This window comes from Carassius carassius, chromosome 27 (assembly GCF_963082965.1).
Source record: "Carassius carassius chromosome 27, fCarCar2.1, whole genome shotgun sequence".
In the NCBI taxonomy this organism is placed as follows: domain Eukaryota; kingdom Metazoa; phylum Chordata; class Actinopteri; order Cypriniformes; family Cyprinidae; genus Carassius; species Carassius carassius.
This window is the reverse complement of record NC_081781.1, coordinates 2542021-2565024: the sequence shown is the minus strand read 5'-3', so window position 1 is coordinate 2565024 and position 23004 is coordinate 2542021. Positions and strand designations below refer to the sequence as shown.

Below are 23004 nucleotides of genomic sequence, written 5' to 3'. Positions count from 1 at the left end.
TGATTGGTGAGGAGTTGTGTTGTGAGTGGCCTACCCCTTTGGTTGTGTGACCGTGGCCCAATATTTGGTGCTATGTCCCTGGTGTCGAAGGAAACCAAGAACATTTACATTGTATTTCCCTTAACAAAACTAAAACCGCACCTGACCTTGACAGCCGGTGATCATTGCAGTTTTGTTGCCTGAAAAACATGACATTTTGATAATAGCTTTTTTGTGTTCAGCGAGGAAAATGTCAGGAGTTTCAAGTGACACAAGAGTGGGTGGATGATGACAGATATTTCATTCTGAAGTAAACGATCTGCGGAAGTGTGACTCGACTGGACTTGGCAAATTTAGACGCTAAGAGAAGACACATTATTTACTTACAACTTCTAAATTGTTTAACCCTTTAAAAATATTTAATTGGAAGTTGTGTCATTTTAATCCCATTATCAATTTTATTTACATTTTTATATTTTATTTTTGATTATTTATTTTTACGTTTATTTATTTTATTTTATTATTTTATTTTCTAATTTTTTATTCTTTCATTTTTATTTTGTTTTATGTTATATTATTTATTTATTTACTTATTTGATATAAATTTTGTTTTGGATTAATTTCATATAATTTCATTGTTGAGGGGTGGATGTTGCTATAAACTACCAAAAATCATAATCATTACGTGCACTCACAGATGCACATACTTTTTTTTTTTTTTTTAATCTGGGAGGTGTGAATTGAACTTCTTCCATATCGGTGGCCTGAGATATTCTGTGGACGTCAGCCATTAAGTTGAGATGGAATTTCCCGATTACAGTCAAGACTTGAATTTTCTCTCCTCAGGAGGAGATAGCGATCGGTTCTGTTCATGCGTGCGTGCAGCTTTTTCATTAAAGATGCTTTTGACTCGCAGACATATTCATAACGTGTTTTCAGGAGCAATCAACACAATGACATCAATGAAAAGCATCTCAGTACCTCACTTTTCTTTTCATTTCTTTCTTTTTTCCGATGTGGAGACTGAGTTTAGTGGAGCTCAGATTAGAGACAGTCGTGTTGCTGCAGTGGAAAAACTAGTTTGACGGTTTCCAACCACCGTTAATAATGAAACACTCTTCCGAGGTCAGCAGAGAGTCAGTGCAAAAGATGAAACAGAGCACGGTGTCACATGACCACAAAAAGCTCTTGTCCAAGTCTTTAAAATCATGGTAGATGATTTTGAAACAGACCCAGTTTAAAACACTGTTGACAGCACAGTCTGTCTCAGAATGCCTTTTAACAAGCTGAGGCGTGATTTCTTTTCTTTTTTCTCTCTCTTCAGGAGAATATAATCTAAACTATTCAGTAGATTCTGTGGAAAGACAAAGTTTAATTTATTATTGCAAAATTCTATATGATATAATATAAGATAAATGTTTGGAGACACTTGAGTGAATGATCTAAAAGACGTTGTGATGTAAAGGCCTCTGCTTTGAAATTAGTTTTGCAGGCAAATATTGCTAAAGGCCTAAATATTAGCTTATGTAAAACATTGTGCCTATATGAATTTCTTTACAATATGGGCCTATTACAATTTATTTATATAATTATTTCTATACAAATGTATATTGTATAAATACAGCAATTTCTTAATAATACAACATATCCAAACTTTTAAAATATTAAAATATCAACTATAAATATATATATAAATATATATATACTCCAACTTATATATAACTTACATATATATAATAAAGGAATCTTAAACTTATTTAATGTCAATAACAAATTTAAAATTATATTTAAAAATAAAAATAAATTCACTTTTTTAACGTTGTGTAATTGCTGTTTGAGCATAAACAATATCTGCAAAGTTGTGGCGCTGAAAGTTCAATGCAAACTAAGATATCATCTTTTTCAATTTTGGCAGTTTAGACAAAATGGCTGATACACTGTAAAAAAATAAATAAATCTGTGGCATTTACGGTAAAACACAGACATCTGTGGTTGCCAGAACTTCACTGTAAAAAATATGGTAACAGCATATTAGGTTTTATAGACTTATAGACTGATATTCACAATAAAATACAGTTTTTCATTAACTGATGTCATGTTAATAAACATTTTGAAGTACTAATATCTGTTCTGAACCATTATAATGCACTGATAACCACAAAAAACTGGTGGTGATGAGAAAGTCACATGATGAACCAAAGGTCATCACAAACAGCTTTTCTACGAGCTGAGAAGAGAAATACTTACATACAGAAGTTACACAGTTATACAGAAGTCATTCACACTAAATCCCATCATGTGACACACATGATACTGAAATAATGCAATAAACATTAATGTTGAAACATTATATGTGAGATTAAATCCTAATGTACACAACTGATAAGAAAAAACTAAGAAGAAACAGTTATTTCAATGAAAAAAACATAAAATATAAAGTGTCATGCAGGGAATTCTGGGAGTGCCATTAATTTTTTTTTAACTGTAAATTACACAATGACAAAAACACTATTTTTAGCAGTATTTAAATGTAAAATTACATTAAATTAAATTAAATTTATTCACCGAATTTAATATGGAAACTTACTGTTAACCAGTTAACAGGTTTTTACTTTAGCATTTTTACAATCTTTTACTGTTAAAATCACAATAATTTTTTTACAAGTGACTACAACATGTTACTTCCCGGATTTGTTACGTCATGAAACCAGATGAACCCCACCCCCAGGAACATGCAACGAAGGGGGCGAGGCCATGTTGTACTGCTTTAGAGAAGTGGAAGAGGAAACTAAGGGTGCACATAAAAATCTGTTCATATATAAATCACAATTCTGTCTTGTAACCATTCTTATGGATTCACAAGTTTCATGATTAATGTTCTAAAGCAGCAGTTATTAATACTGTTCCTTGTGTCCCCCTGCTCTGCACAAGCTCTGCATCTCTCTCTCTCTCTCTCTCTCTCTCAGAAAAGGAACTGTTCCAATTATACACTTATTTACACAAAGCTATGAGAAGCATTATATGATGCGTGTGTGGTTGCCCTACTGTATTGAAGCTTTAATTAGGATAAAACCATATATTAAAAGCTAACAGAAGCAGTATTTACAAATAACAACAAACGTAAAAAAAAAACATACCATTAAGAGCCTTGTGCTTGCACAGGTTCTGCACGATCCTCTTCACTAATATTCTCTGGGTCTCAATAGGGCTCAAATTAATAAGCAATATAGAAGATGCCATTGTTTACAATACAACCGGAGCACATGCCACTGAGGTGAGGGGCGTGACATTTAGACAAGCACTAGAGGTGGTTTAGCCAATCACAACACACTGGACCAGCTAACCAATCAAAGCACATTGCCTGTATCTGAGGGAGGGACTTCATAAAATAATGGAATAGTGGAATAGAGGTAAATTATATTATAATACACTGCATAAACACAATCTGAAAAAAAAAACAGTCAACCACCTCTTTAAATCATGATGCTGACTGCATAACAAAGCTCATTTTGGAGAAACGCTGACATTGTGCTCCAGTGTTTTGCATCTGTTTCTTGCATTGCCCACAGATGAGGAAGTTGTTGGGAGCATTGCATTATGGGACACAGTGAAGTTATATAGGGTGGGCTGGTGTTCAGAGGGGAGGATTCTTGTACTTTGGTTAATTATGGGCACAAAACATGAAGCCCGTTTGGATCAGAACATTAAACAAGCCTCAAATTTGCAACATTTTCTAAACCATTTAGTTGAACACTGTGTTTGTGTCAAAAAGAGGAAATTCCAGACCAGGCAAAATGTCTTAAACATACATGTTATATTAACGCCAGGCACCAACTTATTCAGTATAAGGTGATGCATAGATTGCTTTACTCAAGGGCTAAACTTAATACTTTTTATTCTACTGTTTTTCCTCTCTGCGATAATTGTGAATCTACAGAGGGCTCTCTTGGTCAGCTTTTCTGGGCATTCCTAAAACTTGGTAAAATCTGGTCAGAGGTGTGTAAGTCTCTTTCAGGAGCTCATGCATGTAAGCTTCCTTTAGATCCTGCAACTGCTGTCCTTGGCTGGTCAGCTTCCTTGCAGCATCTTAACCATGCATTCTGATTGCCAATACAGTATGTTATGATGATCGCAAAAAAAAATCTATTCTGTGCATTTGGTAGAAAAAGTCGATACCACTATTCAATATCTGTCTGTCAGAGCTTTTCTCAACCCTTCATGTAAAAAGGCTTGGATAAAGTATGTCTTGAAATAAAGATCTATTTAAAGTTTCTTGGAGGCCTCTTTTCAATCACCTGTTAAAAATTTCCAATTACCATGACAACACTTGAAACTTTGCAATTGCTATTTTGTTTAATTTATGTGTCAATGTCAATATGCCCGTATAAGTGTGTGTGTGTGTGTGTGTGTGTGTGTGTGTGTGTAAGTACCTCATTTGAATATTTGAATCTTTTCAATTATTAGTAAAAACTAGCAGCAATGCTGACACTTGAAAATCTATCTGCTGTCTATTTTAACTGTCACTTTCCTTAAGTATCACCCTTGTTTTAAGGTTAAAATACCTAGGTGGTTATCATAATTTTTATTATTATTAGCTTGACCTTGTCCATAGTGTCACATTGAGCAAAAATCTGTTTTGTCCTGCTTCACCTTGCAAAATCGAATCTGTCTGAAGGAGATGTGTGTTTTGATTTTTTTTCTTCTTCTCTAACCTGTGTAGGTGTGTTAAATTTTGTGATTGTTTGTGTATCTGAAAATCCAAAAATATCGAGAGAAAAAAAAGAGGAAATTCCAGTTTATATCATGCAAATATTCTAGGCATCATCGTGCTGTTTTTGCAGCCTGGCCTCGAACACAAACCACAACTAAAACAAATTCAGCCCTGACTCTTTCTACTGAAGCTCATTGTGACCTCATAAAACCATGGACAATAATTCAAATTTTTAGTACGGCGGGCTTCTTAAAGGTCAGTCAGTCTTCTTTCAAAGCCATGCCTCCATATCACACAAACAAGCACTAGAAGTGCTGAGCCCGTACTGGATCAGAACCACAGGCTTCCGGAGCGGCCCACGGCCCAAGAGCAAACAGAGACTGTTTAGAAGACCAAGACATGAAATAAATGGGCAACACACACACACACACACGTAAGTGCTCGACAAACATAGTAACCCTACACTTCTGAGCATCCATTAGCTAATTTCCCATGAAGCTGCACATCAGGATGTGTTTGATGAATGAATGAATGGGGAAGTAACACAGTAGCAAGAGTCATTTTGTGATTCTTTATTTAAATGCCTTTATTTGGTGTCACATGTATAAGGAACAAGCAGACTCATTTTACCAGACTGGTTCTTTTGAATTCAACGAACTGTAAAAGAAAAGATTCAGCAATTTGTTTGTATTAAAATATGTATTTAAATTGTGTTTTTGCTTTTTGTGAGGAGTGTTTGGACTTACATTATAATCTCATTGTATGTACAGCCTAGATACAACAAAAATTATTTTGGATAAAGGTGTCTGCCAAATGTATATCTTATTAAAAACAAACACATTGATGATTTTGGATTAGATACAATTCTCCTGGTACGCGCTTGCACTTAAAAGGATGCATTACATCTCGTCCTGTGTTTCCTGAAAAAAATTTGGTATTTTATGCATTGGACAACAGATGGCTGTGACAAAATTATTTGTCATGCAAAATTAAAAATCAAATGTTTTTAAAATAATAAAAAATATTTTCATTATCAAGAACCTTGCACGCCCAATAATTCAGTTTTAATTATTTTGTATTTGTGTATTTTTTATTATAAAAAAAGTTATTGTATTTTGTGCATTATACATCAAATGGCTGAGGAAAAGATTTTGTCATGCAAAACTGAAATGTTTTTACGATTAAAAAAGTATTCTCATGACCCGTGAACAGTATATATATATATATATATATATATATTATTCTTAATAAAAATAAATTGCATTTCATATATTGGACAACAAGTGGCTGTGACAAAATTGTTTGTTATACAAATTATAATAAAATAAATCTTTCAAATCAAACATAATAAAACTATTGTCATGAACTGTATAGGCCTAATAATTTATTTCTGAGAATTTTTTATAAATGAAATTTAGCTTAATTTTAGCATTTTTAATAATAAACATGCAGCAATTTAAAATGTGAAGATGTTTCAGCTCACATTTCAGAATTTCATATATGCAAATATATATCCTGACTAAAGCGTTAGTCGCTTTGGATAAGAACATCTGCCAAATGTGTAAACTGTTTTTATGCATCCAAACCAAATGGTTTTTACATTGGATATCATGACAGAATCGATTCAATACAAAATTTAGTAGCAAAAGTCTTTAAAATCAAACACTGAAAAAGATTATCATGAACTTTTAGACCCAATAATACTAAATAATAAAACATTTTTTATAAAAAGAAAATCTTTCTACCATAAAAATGTATTTTATTTTACTTGCAAATGTCTACATTTTGAGTTTCAATGGCCGACAGTGCATGATAGGAAACACATTGTAGTCAGCACAAAACATGTTCATCCACATTGGCAGTACACCTGTATTCAATGGGACATTTTTTATTTTACTTAGTTTGTTCATGGTTTTTGAAGATGAGGGCTTGTCACGCAACAACCTGTCCATGTTGAACTGGCGTCAAAGTACTGCAGTGTTTGATTGGACACTAAACCTTTGACGTCAGCACCAACAAAAGATGCGGGAAGTGTTTCCTCCTCCCTTTTAAAATTTGATAAGCCTATTTATTATTTTGTGTAATGCAGAATTATACAGCATCTCATCAGTTTATCTATGAGTTTCACACTTGAGGCCTTGTGTCATTGTTGAGGATTGACTAAGACTGAATTACTCTGGAACCGAAACTGTGTGTATTTTGTCACTTGTTTGTGTTTTATATAGTTTTATTTGTATAAACGTGTGCGGTATTGAATGTGTGTGGTGCTTGTGAATGAGTGTGTGATAGGTAGTCCTACACATAAGACAGCAGTAAGGCAGGAGACTTCAGGCTGTGGTTTCACGCTCTGAATGTATAGTGCATCTCCCGGCGCCTGCTGTCTGCGCTGCTCAGAGACATTCAAACCCTGTGGCCTGAAATAGAGCTGTGTGCTGCTCTAATCGTGTTTGACTTGGACAAGATAAACAATGTTTTGAGGTGTGGAGGACAATCATAACTAACAAAAGTCAAAACTAGTTTTACACAACAAGGCATGTAGCATAATACCCATAATTACCTTCAGGCTTTGACATTTGTCTCTTCTTGTGATGCTGTGAGCGTGCTCACTGAAAATTAGGATTTTCTGTAGGATTATGTCTGAGATGTCTGTGGATTATAATGTTACTTGATGGATCAGATGGATAAAGATGTGATATGTTTCTTTACCGGCTCTTTGTCTGCCTGCAAAGTCTTAAAGTGCCCCTATTATGGGTAATGAAAGGTTCTTATTTTGGTTTCGGGAGTCCCCAACAACAGGTCGACATGCATACAAGGTCAAAAAACACTTTCATTATCTTCTAATATGTATTTATTTTAACCTAAAGCTCAAATGACTCCCAAACGATTCACACAGCTAATCAAGTCCTTTGAATACAGTGGTGACCAAAGGTCTGAGGCATTATATTGAACAGTTTTCCAGTTTTATTACAAATTATATTATCAGATGATTATATTATTTAATTATCTATATAATGATTTAATATAATTGTAATTATACTATTAAAAACTTGTTTTTATTATGTAAATGGTTTTAATTGTTGTATTATGTAAAATATTATGTTAAATTTTTGTGATGTATAACAAAATGAAAACAAAACAAATGAAAAGTGTATATATATACACACTCACACACACATACATACGTATGTAATGTATATATACTGTATACATACATAATGTTTATATAAATAGAGAGAGAAAGAGCCTATACATATTATAATTTTGTTTTACACTATTTTAACAAATTTATTTAAGAGAATGAATTATGTTATTACCAATAATGTTTATTTATCAACTAAAAAGTATTTTTTATTATTAAAAAAATTAATGAGAAACAAACGCACACACACACACATATATATATATATATATATATATATATATTATATTTTTAATATATGAATTATATTTTTGGCATAACTTTTTTTTAAAATACTTAAACCCTAAAACAATGTTTATTTCCATCTCTAAATGAAAATATTCCAGATTTTTTATAAAAAGCTTTATTGCAACCTGGGGCCATATATGGAAACAGTCCAGAATATTCCAAGTAGTTTCTAAAACCTATTGGAATTCACTATAACTTCTCTTGCATTTTTGCTCATTAGTCACATGATTGTAAAACCCTTTGGTTCATCGAGCCGAGCCATTACTGAGAGCTCCTTAAAGGCTCAAGTCACCTGCAGCAAACAGAGTGCTGCACATCCTCATTCAGATAGAGATGTTTGCAACTAGACAATGTTACATCTCACGTTACCTGCCAAACATGCCTGAGCTAACACAAGAGGTAAGCTTTGAATAAGAAAGAAGAAGCTCTAGACGAACAGATAAGGACCAATAGTTCACTCAGATGAGAACATATACGCACATTCTGCTAAACAAGAGCAGGATGGTACAAAAACGTTTGCCCTGAGTTGTAATGACCAACTTTTTTTACAGAATAGCTTTTTTCAGGGTGTGCCTGGTTTGATTTTATATATCTTATATATCTAAATATCTACTTGCATGACAACTGATGCATACTTAGATTTAATAGTTGGGTTTAAATCTGCAATAAAACTTAAGGATGGTTTCTGATTCTTTAATTTTTGAGTCTGTGTTTGTTTACACAGACTCAAAAGAGCTTTAAAATACTGTTGGAAGCATTAGGTTAATATAAAATAATTCTTCATCTCACTTGGCCAAGACTTCCCTTTAACAACTTTAAATGAATTAATATGCTTTTAATTATGTATCCAATCAGTTAAAGGGAGAGGTCACCCAAAAATAAAAACAAATTCTGTCATCATTTACTCACCCTCATGTATTTCTAAAGCCGTATGAGTTTCTGTCTATCTTCTGAACATAAAGGAAGATATTTTTAAAAATGGGTAATTAAACAGTAGCTGCATGCTCCCCATTGACTTCCATTATGTGGAAGAAAAAAAAACTACTTTGAAATTCAGTGGTGACCAATCAGATGGGTTATCCACATTCTTGAAAATATAGTTTTGTGTGTATGTTTAGGATGAAGGTATCGTTCTAAATCAATGAGAACACCGAAGTCCATGGGAATGATAAGCCTACTTGAAATCACTTTTTTTTTAATTATTTTTTTTTTAGCTGATGAACAATAATAACTTTGACAGCCAATCGGAATCCATAATGCTTTAATTAGCACGGGAATTTAAAACAGCAAACAATATATCCGCGCATGCGCGTTTGTAATACACGGTATCGACCGGAGTGGACTATAAAGTTATCTATATTCTAGATCGTTCTTGGTGTGAACGGCCCTTTAGGTTTGCCTTCTCCTAAAAGTGAAACCAGATGTTCCTCAAGTTCAACACTCTTTACAGTGTGACCAATAACTTCATCCACAACAACATCCACAAAATGAGTAGGCTAACATTCAGCCCTGCTTCAGAAAGTTTAACAAAATAACAAAAAGATATCTCGTGATTTTGAAGTGCTAAATTAGGTCCTGCAGATTTAACAATAAACACTTACATACCAAACAGACTACTCTATAAAAATCTAATCGCTGAGCCTAAAAAAATCGCTAAATTGCCGAAACATAAACCCTTACTTTTTGGCTTAGTTATAATAATTATAATATGCTTTTTATTATAGATATTTTTTACGAAAATCAAACAACTAATCAGTGGATAGGCGATATCAAATAAACCAGGCCTATAATAGCTTACTCCAAATGAATACATCAAAAATTAGTTTGCATCGGAGAATTAGGTAGCTTAGTAAGCCTTTAATAAGTAGCCTATAAATTAAAAATCAATTACAAATATTAAATATATCAAAATTAAAAAATATTTTGATATATTAAATATATCAAAAAGCAAATAAAAGTGTATCAATTCAAGTTCAACATTAAAAAAAAATAAATAAATAAATAAATATTGATATATATATAAAAGTCTGGAAATATCATGAGTGCGGATGCATTTTCCGTCTGTTCTTCGTTAGCTTTTTCAAAGTTTATCTAATAGATAGTTGTTTTACTGGCCTACTTCTTTTTTAATGCATCTCATTTGTTACTTGCTTCATTAATTAAATTGTTATTTTCACTAATTAATTTATTGGAAATATTTTGCACAGTTTATGTTTATAAAAGTTCATAAAGTTTTACATTTCAGGTCACATAAACTGATTGCACCAGTTTGATTGGATCGTCTGTCTGTTTATTTTTATGGTTGTCAAACATCGACAGCAAAATCCCACATGATCTCTCTGTAAACATGTTATCTAGACTGTGACTCTTGAGCAGAAATCAGCCATTGAAGACTTTTGACATGCCTTTATTAAGCAGAAATTGAAATGATAAAAATAGATGAGTATTACTCAATATGCCATTCATTATCAAACAGACAAGAAAATGCAAAGCCATGGACAGTTTCATTTCATATCCCCTCTAACAATGTTGTTTTGTTAACAAGAAAATATTCAAACAAATTGCAGCCCATTTATAACAACAGCCTGACGCTAAATTTATTTGCACCAAAGAACTAGAAAAAAAATCTACTGCAAATATTGCAGAAATCCTCTGTGGTATTTCCACAGCTCCAGATCCCACTTTTCCATAATGGTTTGAAACATTCAGGTGTGTTTTGTCCAGAACTTACTGCTGAGTGACTACTTGAAGCTGCACATGAAGGATGAACAGATGAGAGTAATTTTTTCTGGTGGTCTTTGTGTTCTTATGACTCTGAGAGGCCATGAATGCCGCTCAGACCCTCGTGCTGCTGTTTGCTCAGAGGACTCTTTCTTTCTGCTGGAGCCAAAAGAGAGAGGTGTTTATGTAGCAAACAAGGTGTAAATGAGCCTTTCAGCTGTTTGTAAAGGCTATACTTCCCTTACAGCGTCACTGTATTTGTTTGGGGTACATCTAAGGTACAAACTGGCAGCTGTGGGACAGTGGAAGGCCACAGATGTCTTAAAAGTTCATTAAAATCGGTCTAAAATAATAATAAGTAACAGAAGGAAATAATGCAATACACATGAGCTAAATAACATAAAATGAAAAATAAAACACTTCAATGCACAAAATAAGAGTGACAAACAAAGAAGAACATTTTTAATTAAATATAAATAAATATGATGGTTTTTGCAGGAAAGTCGTTTCACCAGGAGCGACTGCTTTTTATTTTTCTATATAAAAAAGTTAAACTTAATGATTTCTTAACAAAACTGCCCTGTAAATAATACATTTTTTAACGTTTTACACATAAAATACATGCATTTTTTATATTGTATTATTATTATATCATATAAGTTATAAATGCATATGTGCATATTATTTTTATTTATTTCGTTTGTTCATGTTTTCATGTTAATGATTGAGGGTTCAGTCTCACCTTCTCTGGGCGGGTTTTTGAATGATATGGCGGTGTGCATAGGGCTCTGTATCATGGTCCCGGTGTTTGGATGGGTGAGGCTCGCGCCCTGAGACTGCCAGTGCCCGTAGTTACCGGCGTGTCCACCGTAAACGCCGTACTGATTAGTGGCGGAGTATGCGCACGCAGGAACATACGCCGATAAATTTGATGAACCCTAAAAATAAAAATAAAAACTTTATATTTATATTTGCAACGAAAAGAACGACAACAAATAACTTATATTAAAATAAATAAATAAATAAATAATATGAGAAAATGAAATACAATTAACAAACTAGTGATCATTTTTTATTATGAACTCTTAATAAGAACAATATAATTCCATGAAACTCACAAGATCCAATTTGACTCAATTTAGTTAAATTATGAATGAAAAAAATAAAAGCAACATTTACACAGACCTCTCAAACACAAATAAACAGATTAGGTATTGGAAACCATTGACTTTTAACATCCATCGAACCGTTTTAATGCACAAAACGTTCTTTACAGTGGAAAAATGTTCTTAAGGTTATTCAAATTATCTTTATACTAAAAAAAATAATAATAATAATTTAAAAAAGGGTTCTGAAATATTCTTTGGAGAACCAAGAATGGTTTTTCTGAGAAAACACCCATATAACTTTTACTTTTAAGAATGTTTGTTTATATTGTGATCAAAATTGGAAATAAAACATGTCAGCGTAAACGCGTAAATTACGCATTTACGCATATGCTAAAATTAATAAACCAGTAGGCCTCAATTAAAAGTTTACCTGTGTGTACTTAATGTCACTTTCTGTTGGAGGTTTGTCGATCCCGTTGACTGCGTGAACGGAAGGAAATGAAGGTCTGTTAACGCCCGTCCAGTCCTCCATTTTCTGCTGGTAACTCTCTGTTCCGGCAAGAGCTGTAAAAATTAATAAAAATAAAACTCGTTTAATAGTTGCAGCTGCTGCACGTTAACAAAAACATCAACAAATCAAATAATAATTGATTATTATTATAATCTTGGAGAAAACCTAAAGAACTTAATTTCAAATTGGCTCAGTCTGAAAATGATATACGGGCTTCTTAGGCAAACAACACTGGTCACATTTTAAACAGAAACACTACAAGTGCATTATCAGACTATTGTGAGAGCGTTCGAGTTTTTAGTTTATTAACTCAAATTAGTTCACAGCTATGCATGATGCTATTAGAAAACCTTTTCTTTTTTTGTCTGCATTCATGCTTTAAACACTGATCTGAAGACGTACAGAATAACATCAATCATTTTTTATTCTCCAAAAGGTAGAAGTAGCACAACAAGAGTGCAGAAGCAACGCAACACTTATATTCCAGATGCAGAAAAGATTCCCCAAAGATCTCGCCCATTCTGAGTTTGCATACAAACACTCTGTCCTACTTCGCCAATATCTGAACTTTCGCTCTGGGTGACAAACTGGTAAGACATTAAAATAAAAATAGCAGATACATTTATATTTCTATGAATATTCCAATTAATCGAATAAAAACAGTAATGCACTCTTAAAAATAAAGGTTTCAAAAAGAGGTTTCCACAGCGATGTCACCAGTTTTGGCTCCCCAAAGAACCTTTTTTTCTTCTTCTTATGGAGTGATGGACACTTTAATAATCTAAAGAACGTTTTGTGGAATGAAAAGGTTCCATTGATGGAAAAGGTTCTTTGTGGAATCAATAAAGAACCCAATAAAGAACCTTTATTTTTAAGAGTGTAAGGATCTTGAAGGCTATGATCCAGAAGGAGGATTACCTGCGGGGTCCATGAAAGCCCGTATTCCTAATATGTTGCTGACGGTGTGAACGGAGGGCCAGGCCCGGGACAGGCTGACAGACACAGCCGGAGGACTGCCGAGTTTGGAGCCGGTTGGAGACATGGCGTTCTGGTATGAATACGGATACATAGGATTATAAGAGATTTGCGGAGGAGAGGGTTTGCTGTCGTAGTGACTCGGCTGAGACAGGTTTCCAATCTTGTTTCTCAAAATGCGACTGATGGAGCTCACAGAAGGAACGTTATATTTGTCACACACTCCGTCGGCCAGCAGTCTGTCGCGTATTTCCCAAGCGAATATTCCAGGATCGCCCTGTTTGTAATCCCGTATGCTCTTCACCACGTTTGGCGTCGTGACACGGGGTTTACTCCCACCGATAGCACCCGGTAAAATGGAGCCGGTCTCGTTGTACCTGGCCAGAATTTTGCTCACACAGCCATGAGAGACCCGGAGCTGTCGGCTTATGTCACAAGGCCTGATCCCGAGCTGCGCCAGTTCGACGATCCGGACCCGGATCGCGTTAGGAAGAGGCCGACCGTTCACAAACACCCCGCCGAGCTGATTCACCTCCCCGTACGTCTGATCTGCAAGAACCAAAAACTCTACATTCAACATATTCGAAGTCTAAAAAATAAAGGTCCCAAAAGGGTGTTTTTGCAATGATGTCATATTGTTTGGTTTCCAAAGAACCTTTTGGTGAACAGTTCCGAAAAAAATATTTTGATGAACCTTCTAAAAATTTAATTCGAACCTTTTCTGTATTTGAAAGGTTGCATGGATTTGTAAGGTTCTCCATAGAACCATTGATGAAGAACCTTATTTTTTTTAGAGTGTAGTTTAGTAGCTGCATTAATTGCACCATTGCGGCTGTAATGTAAATTAAATCATCGCTCAAAATAATAAAAAAATAAAACACACACAAAATTAAAGCTCCACGATAACACTAATAATCTTATAAATATCCGTAGCCTATTATTATGAACAATTTTACTAAATGGTTTCTTTGAAATTCAAGGGGTTTTCTCGCGGTAATCAATTGGGAAATGGGGAACAAGAATAGGGAGTAGCTAATGGAAAATTCAGACAAAAACTGTAGATCTTAAAAACATCAATAATTATGAGTAAAAGCGCATAGATGTAAAGTAATCGACTTTCATCTAATGTAACTTATGTTTGAGCTATCGAATATTTAGATGCATAAAAAGTGTTCTGCTCTATAAGCATCCAAAGACACGAAATACATGATTTGAACGGTGTAGGTGCATATACTCTCTTTAAAATAAACCAAACAGGGGCTTCTCGCAACGATACCAAAAAGAATAGGTTCCCCAAATAACTTTTAAGTGAACAGTTCTTAAAATAACCATTTTCCCCTTAGTGTGAAGAACGTTTTAAAAGTGTAAAGAACCTTTGTAACGTAAAGATTCCATAGATTATAAATATTGCTAATGGAACCATCGATGCCAATACGAACCTTTAGTTTAAAGAGTGTATTGTTATTAATATTGTTATTAATCTTTTTTCCTGTCTCAGAGGCGTCATTCTGACTAGCTATAACAGATCAAGAGGAACTTACCCATTTGCATAGTGATATTTCCCTACAGTTATCCTTTAACCTTTAACGGTGCTGCTGTTAAGTCTCGTGCAGCGCTGGAGGGCTCTCCCCGTGTCTCCCGTTAAGGACTGCCCTCTCCCTCTTTTTTTTACGGCTGAAGTGTCTGAGTTTAGGACTGAGTAGCTTTTTACAGTAATCTTTGATCCACTTAAGAAAGTCCGTCTGTCCAGTAGACTGGCTCGTGCGCTCAATTTGAGCGTCACAAGCATCAATCAAACGAAGAGAGCGCGTGACTCCGCCCCGATCCTCTGGCTCGCAGGATCTGCCCCATCATGGATATGCGGCATCAAAATGTACTTTTCCTGCCATTTTAGGAGCGCCTTCATACGAAAACTTATCTGAAAATATTTTAATATATTCAAATTAACTGAAATGAAAGTGGGAATTTATATCTAATAACCCAGTATAATGCATGCATATTTTCTAGTCTTTTAACTTTTACCTCTGTCTGAACTTTACTTTACCTTTTGGAGCCTTATGTAAAAAAAAACGATAGGCTATATTAAAATACAACGCGATGTCAGTGTGAAACTCCAATTTGTAACAGTATAGGCTAATATTGTAAAAGTATTATTATATAAAATATAATATATTATAAAACTATATAATAATATAATTGTATAAAATATAATTTAAAATAATTGGATAAAACTTCTATACAAATTATATTCTATGTAGATAATTTACTATTTAAAATAAATTTAAATTGCAAATTTACACCAAATAAATTCTAATTAAAATGTAATTAAATAAATATAGACATTATTTCAAGTTTAATTATACTTCCCTTTTACATCAGGCACACGAAAAGGTTTGTAGACCCACTTAAAATTAGGAAAATATTAAGCATTTTAGTTGCTTAAGCATTTTAAAAGTGAGAGAGAAAAAGTAAACACTTGGTGTTCCAACATTGCAAGCTGCAGTTACAAGCTCTTTGCACTTTTTCCACTGCTTTGAACTAAATTACGAAAGTTAGAAACTCTGAAAAACAAATAGCTAAACAAAAAAATTGAATGCACATTACAAATATTGTAACGGTCAAAGAATGGAAACGAAGATGTTATAAATGCTATTTACACTGAAGGTGAGTATGCATGAACTGTCACAGACACAGTGGGAATTTGGTCTCAAATTCGAGAAAAAGTATGACAGTATCGTCATCTTGTGGTGATTTTAGGAATTACAAGCAGCAAGTCAAACGTGCTTCAAAACACCATTCTACTACGCAGGGCCGTAGCTGTCAGCGGGTCCCCGGTGCAGGTTGTACCAGTGGGCCCTGTTTGAAAGTGTTTATTTTGTATGTTCATTCCGTTTATTTGTTTGTGCTATTTACACAGTGTTTAAGTTTTTTCAAGTTTGTAAGTGTCCAGGTACAGAAACCGAATAATTAAATGTAAAATAGCACTGTAAAAATTAAATATACAGTCAAACCAAAATTTATTCAGACACCTTCAACATTTCTAACATTATCAGTTTATTTGCTATAGTTTAGAAAGTGGTTATAAAATATTACAAGAACTCAGAGTTAAACTGTCAGAACAAATTAATCTTGATAATATCAGATAACTTTGATAGAAAGATATGTAACGGATTAAAATCAAACAAAACTTCAGACAAAACATGGTCAAAGTTTCTGGTAACTAGTCCAACTCTCTAACCATTAGGCCCCTCTTATTTTACTATACTCACTTACATACATTAATTAATAGTGTCCTGCACGTACTAGTTAAGAAAAATCAACATGTCTTTCTTTCATTTTATTTTTTAAATTTTTCTTGCATTGGATTAACATCACAGCAGCTAGTAGCCAAATTAGTCGCGGTCACTTTAAGAGACATTAAAAGCATCAAATATAATACACATACGATCCCCCCCCCCCCCCCCCCTCAACTGTTTACTTTCACTTAAGACATAACCGAAATTTTTTTCGAACATACTATCCAAGACGGGTATTTTCACATATTTTTTTATGTATTTGTCGGTACAAGAGCAAAAACAGACAAATTGGGTGTTCAAGTGTATTAAGACGTCTCTCTCTGCATGAGCCTGAACACCATAACACCGCGGTGCTGAAGTGGGCTCTTACACATCCTTTTATGGCTGTTTAAACTGCGATTTGTTGTTGTTCGTTCAGGTGCAGGATGAACTTAAATGAGAACTCTGTAAAGGAGAGCTCGGTTCAGTGTTGCTGTCTGTGAGATGCGGCTCTCTCTCCGCGTGCGCACCGAGCACAGCGCACGAGTAACCAGCTACTCAGTTCAGCTTTTCCGTGTCTTGTGTTTAAATGCTTTAAAGTCTTTTGAATGGTTAAATTGGCAAGTGGCAAGGCTTAATAACAAATTATAAATTTATTATTAAGTTATAGCCCTAAATTATAGCCCTATTTTATTGATTAGAAATGTAAAAATTGAATTGCTACAGGGACAACACATGATCTATATAAAGGCCAATTTAAACATAGGTCAAAGGGATTTATTTATTTACATTTGTTTGATTTATTAATTTTTATTAATTGATCAACAATGAAACACAACAACTTCAGGAATCCCCCCCCCAAAAAAAGTTTTTTATCCAGTTAGTAGTGTGCTAAAAACTTGATTTGTCATGACATTATTTTTTAATTATGTATGTATATATTGTATATATATTGTAATTATGTATGTATATATATTTATATATAATACTATATTATCATATTATGCTTAGTTTTTTTTTACACTATACTGTATGTCTGCTTTGAAACGTTTTAATACAGATCCTTTAAGAATATGTAACTACGAATGTCGATGCCTTTTTCAGAGGCATATCAGAGTTTTCATATCAGGTTTTTAGAGGTCTTTTTAAAGGTTTTTTGTTTAACCCATTAGTTGGTTGTACATACCAGACTGCACCGAAAGAGGGAGTTAATGATAAAAAAAAATATTGAATTCCATAAAAGTGTCAAAACAGAAAGAATACCTACTTAGAATGTAACTGTAGCCTACGCTACGGTAAGAAACTCTAAATTTGGTAAATTAGTCAGAAACCATGCACTAACATATTCTGATCACTTAAAAGACAAAAACTAGAAATTACATTTCGAAACGGAAAGAGGACTAGAATTATGATGGGTTAGACAAATTAAAGTCACATCACATGTACTTTAATTTGCATGCAATAGATTAACACAGATATTGTCATGGCATTGTTTAATAGTATCTTGATGCTAGCAAAGTAGGACAGATATTTATCTAGACAATTTCATCAGAACATAACAGCACATAAAATAATTAAAATAGCATAACATAATGAAAATAAAAGATAAAAATGGAAAAGAATACATGTAGCTACATAGATCTACTGCGTATAGTTTACACACAATCTAAACTGATTTAACATTTACAGTCTGAGACCATATAAGAGAACAGTTATTGTTCTAGTTCTTTAGAAAACCTTCTGTTTAACCATCAGTGAATTCCCAATCCCATTCTGCTATCATTATATCCAGTCACTAGATGGCGCTCTTACCCAAGACAATGTTAGTTACATATCTATATAAGACGCACACAAAGTTTTTTTTTTTTTACCCTGTTATGTTCCTGACATTTTGACCCCGAATGGATTTTCTTTTTTTCAGAAAATGCTAGCCAATATTATCCCATTAAAATAAATAATCCAATAAATTGCAGATAACCCGCTTATAAAATAGTGGGTGAATTCAGGTACATTGACACACTTTGGGCCATTGAGATGACTCACAAAAATGTCCCAATTAACCCGAATTTACCCTAAATTAATCCTAAACTAAAATAGGCTAATGATAGTTTAACCATAAAACTCAACGGATTCGGAATTAATTTGTAAAACGTAGTAATTGTAATGCACTTCGGTTTAAAATAAATAAATGAAATAAATAAATGTCTTTTTTTATTATCCCATTTAAAAAGGGTATAAAACTAAGGTGCATAAGCTCGATCAATCAGTCCAAATAAATACTAAACCAGTGCGCATTAAAAGAAATTAAGGCTTATAAAAATACTGCATCCAGCTATTTCAGTTTAACGCTGAAGTTTCTTCAATTTACAACTTCCTTGAGTTTCATGTCGTTTTCTTGAGAGCTTGATCTGTGTACATTAAGCTTTCAAATCTTCAATCTCAACTGTATTATTATACAAGGACGTCTTTTTGACCGCAGGAAATCTAAAGCACTGCAGAAAACTCTCAAATATTTCGCAATGAATGTCTAATTTGGTTTTTATAAGACAGTCAAAGCTCCAAACATGAATGAAGGCATCGTTCACTGAGGCCAGCTGAATGCCATGACAACAAGGAGCGCGCTCACTTTTATTTGACCAGTTTGGGTGTATTGTGCGAGGGCGTCAATCAGCCATTATTTCTGCTCCCCAAATAAATGCAAAACCTGATCTAGCACAAAAACTTCCAGAGGGAGCCTTTCATTAGTCTATTGTCCAGAGCTTAGCTGTTGGTTTGTAGATGTGTTTGCACAGTCCGACCACCCATGACGCACGCAGAGCCCACTGAACATTCACATCACTTACTGTCAGAAAGAGAAGCAGAGACACACACATCATTTCAGATGATATAACCGAATAAATAAAGTTATGAAATATGCATTCACAAAACACGGTTATCTGACCAAAATGATAACCATAATCTCTTGTAGACTTACGCACTCAATATTCTTATTATGCATGCCCATAGGTAGTCTTTGAAAACGGTTTGTTTGCACCTAAAAAAGTTCTACTGAAAAAAAAACGAAATAAAAAAATAAATACTTTAAAATAACTGACAAACAAGTTTAATAAAACTAATATATGAAAATAAATTGCAGATAACCCGCTTATAAAATAGTGGGTGAATTCAGGTAAATTGACACACTTTTGGACATTGAGATGACTCACAAAAATATCCCAATTAACCCGAATTTACCCTAAATTACTCCTAAACTAAAATAAGATAATAGGCAAATGATAGTTTAACCATACATCTCAACGGATTCGGAATGAATTTGTAAAACGTAGTAATTGTAATGCACTTCGGTTTAAAATAAATAAATAAATAAATAAATAAATGCATTGGGTTGTGATCATTCTAAAACAAGTATGCAGTGAAGCATGTCGATTTAGCCATCAGTTTCAAGCATCTGAATGCATCATTAACGAAAAGCTTTTAAGCGCCACACTAAGTATCAATGACCTACAGTATATAGCCTAGCATGAATTCTGAAGGAGGTCAGTAACAGGATTCTGCTCTTGTCGTCAAATATGGGTCGGTTTGCTTGGTGAATTTGGCACTTGACTTAAGCTCTAAGCAAAATATTGACCCAAAACCAAAAGGTTTCCATAATTTTGCCACTTGCCATTTTAAACAACCCCATTTCGACGCTGACAGCTCATCACCCCAACATACAAGGTTTTCGACCAATCAATCACGCGCTGTAAATGTAAAATGCGTCCGTTTTAAAAGATAATTATAACGGAGGGTTTCCATTTGCGCCACGGACGCTTCTGATATGTAAATGTGGGTGACATTCCCCCCCAACCCCTTTTCGTGTTTTAGTCGTGTCACCTCATCCCACTTATGCATTTCTGATGTTCTGCTGATAGAAGCTCAACTCACTATTTCACACCCGCAGAAAGAGCTCGAGCACTTGACTCCAAAGATCCGCCCTCGATCGTTTTGGACGCTTTTCTGCAGGACCGGCACTCATCTACGACCCTAAATGGACCAGACTAATGGACTGGTTTGGTCAAACACTGTAGCATCCGAGGAGCATCTGGGATCCGTGTGTGTGTGTGTGTGTGTGTGTGTGTGTGTGTGTGTGCGCGCTGTCCAATCCGGCGGATCTTCATTTATAATTTATCAGAACGCTTTTGGACAGATTGCACTCTCACGGTAGGCTATATTGGTTTGGGAAATGTCCCTAAAGGATTCCAAGTCAGGATTCTCTGTCCGCGATATCTTAGACCTTCCGGACACGAACGATGAAGGATTGGAGACTGAAGACACTGAGGATGAGGCGGATGAAGGCTCTTCTGGAAATCAGCAGAGCGCATCCTCTGGAGATGCGCTTTGGTTCGGATCGCCCTGTGGCCAAACATATCCAGGTAATTTTACGCGTTTTAATGATTTAAATAAACACTTTAAGCTGGTGTTTTATTATTTTATTTTATTATAATAAAATTATATATTAATTTATATTATTTTATTTTATTTATTATTTTATAATATATATATATAAATAAATATATATATATATATATATATATATATATATATATATATATATATATATATATATATATATATATATATATAAATATATATATTATTTTTAAATATTCGAACCAAATAATACATTATATATATATATATATATATATATATATATATATATATATATATATATATATATATATATATATATATATATATATATATATATATATATATATATATATATATATATATATATATATTTTTTTTTTTTTTTTTTTAATAAAATTCTAAGAAATGCATTCATCATAATCCTGGGTTTTACGCATTTACGCAATTACCCTCTATAACAAATAAAGGTTACTCTAGCGTTGGTTCCGTAAATAAACTATAGAACATAAAGGTTCTTTATAGTGGGAAAATATTCTTTGAATATTGAAATATGTCTCACAGAAAAAAACGGTTCTTTTAAAAGTTATTAAGGGAAAATATTAGTTCTTGTACTGCATCGCTACGAAAACTCTATTTTGAAATCTTTAAAAGTGTATGATGATCTATACATATTGGTAATTTATTTCTGATGACTCATATACATTATTACTGTAAATTAATTAATAAAATATATATGTGTGTGTGTGTGTGTGTTTAGCAGTGTCATCCGCGTCTCCAGAGGGTTTAACTCCAGAACTGTCCACGGATGAGTCTGTTGATCGGGACAGGGAGAGTTCAGAGGACTCGGAAAAAAAGCGCAAAAGGAGGATCCTGTTTTCAAAGACTCAAACGTATGAACTGGAGAGACGCTTCAGGCAACAGAGATACTTATCCGCGCCTGAGAGAGAGCATCTAGCTAAGGTCTTACAACTGACTCCGACGCAAGTGAAGATTTGGTTCCAGAACCATCGGTACAAAGTGAAACGAGCCCGAGCTGAGAAAGGAATGGACCCGTATCTGCTGTCTCCGCGCCGGGTTGCTGTTCCCGTTCTGGTGAGGGACGGAAGAGTGTGCCATGTTCTCAATCCTCAGGACATCACTGCTACTGTTCCAGCAGCGGCACCATATACTGCCTTTAATATGAAGCAGTTCCCTCAAATTCAGCACAGTCACAACATCTGCTCCAGCGTCATGACACATCATCTGGGCCACATGCAGCCTTGGTCCTGGTGAAGAGCTACTGGAGAGCTTTTACGCAGCGGAAATTTCGCTTCACTAATTAGGCTATATTTCTACAGTGTGGACATATATATTTTTAAATGTGTTTTAAATGTTTTTTTCCAATGACGGTTCATTTTATTTTCGATATAACTGTAATACACCCTGGGACACCACCATCTCGCAAAAGTGTTGTCTGTAGTTATATTTATGCTTTACAGTGTATTGATGAGTAAATTTTAGCAAGAGTACAAGAAGGTTGCGGACAATTTGACAACGTTAGTTTCAGAGCATTTTCATATGTTATTTTTTGTCTCATTTGTATACTATAATTATTAATTATTCTGACTAACCTGTAATAAAATCTTTTCCCCCTTCTGAAAATCGTGCAAAAGCAATTATTATTATTATTATTATTATTATTATTATTATTATTATTATTATTATTATTATTATTATTATTATTATTATTATTATTATTATTATTTGTATTAGAATACTTGTTTGTGTGTGTGTGTGTGTGTGTGTGTGTGTGTGTGTGTGTGTGTGAGTGTGTGTGTGTGTGTGTGTGTTTAAGCCACACTGTGGGGACCAAATGTCCCCCAAGGATAGCTAGTAAAACCTGT

At 33.9% G+C, this 23004-nt stretch overlaps 2 protein-coding genes across 4 annotated transcripts; one reads left to right on the top strand and one right to left on the bottom strand.

Moving 5' to 3' along the window:
- Positions 1-10435: 10435 nt before the first annotated feature.
- LOC132106427 (paired box protein Pax-1-like) lies at positions 10436-15196 on the bottom strand. 2 transcript variants are annotated; one of them, XM_059512097.1, is made up of 5 exons: positions 14975-15196; positions 13377-13982; positions 12378-12511; positions 11581-11776; positions 10436-10994 (listed from the first exon to the last, which is right to left on the bottom strand). In XM_059512097.1, exons 1-5 carry the CDS (start codon positions 14982-14984, stop codon positions 10924-10926), a joined length of 1017 nt encoding a protein of 338 aa, XP_059368080.1. In that variant the 5' UTR covers positions 14985-15196; the 3' UTR covers positions 10436-10923. The 2 variants fall into 2 exon arrangements, with proteins under 2 accessions (XP_059368080.1, XP_059368079.1); XM_059512096.1 differs by having other exon boundaries at positions 10438-10997.
- Positions 15197-20617: 5421 nt separating this feature from the next.
- On the top strand, positions 20618-22653 carry nkx2.2b (NK2 homeobox 2b). 2 transcript variants are annotated; one of them, XM_059512099.1, is made up of 2 exons: positions 20618-21120; positions 21882-22653. In XM_059512099.1, exons 1-2 carry the CDS (start codon positions 20931-20933, stop codon positions 22391-22393), a joined length of 702 nt encoding a protein of 233 aa, XP_059368082.1. In that variant the 5' UTR covers positions 20618-20930; the 3' UTR covers positions 22394-22653. The 2 variants fall into 2 exon arrangements, with proteins under 2 accessions (XP_059368082.1, XP_059368081.1); XM_059512098.1 differs by having other exon boundaries at positions 21879-22653.
- The last annotated feature ends 351 nt before the right edge of the window (positions 22654-23004 follow it).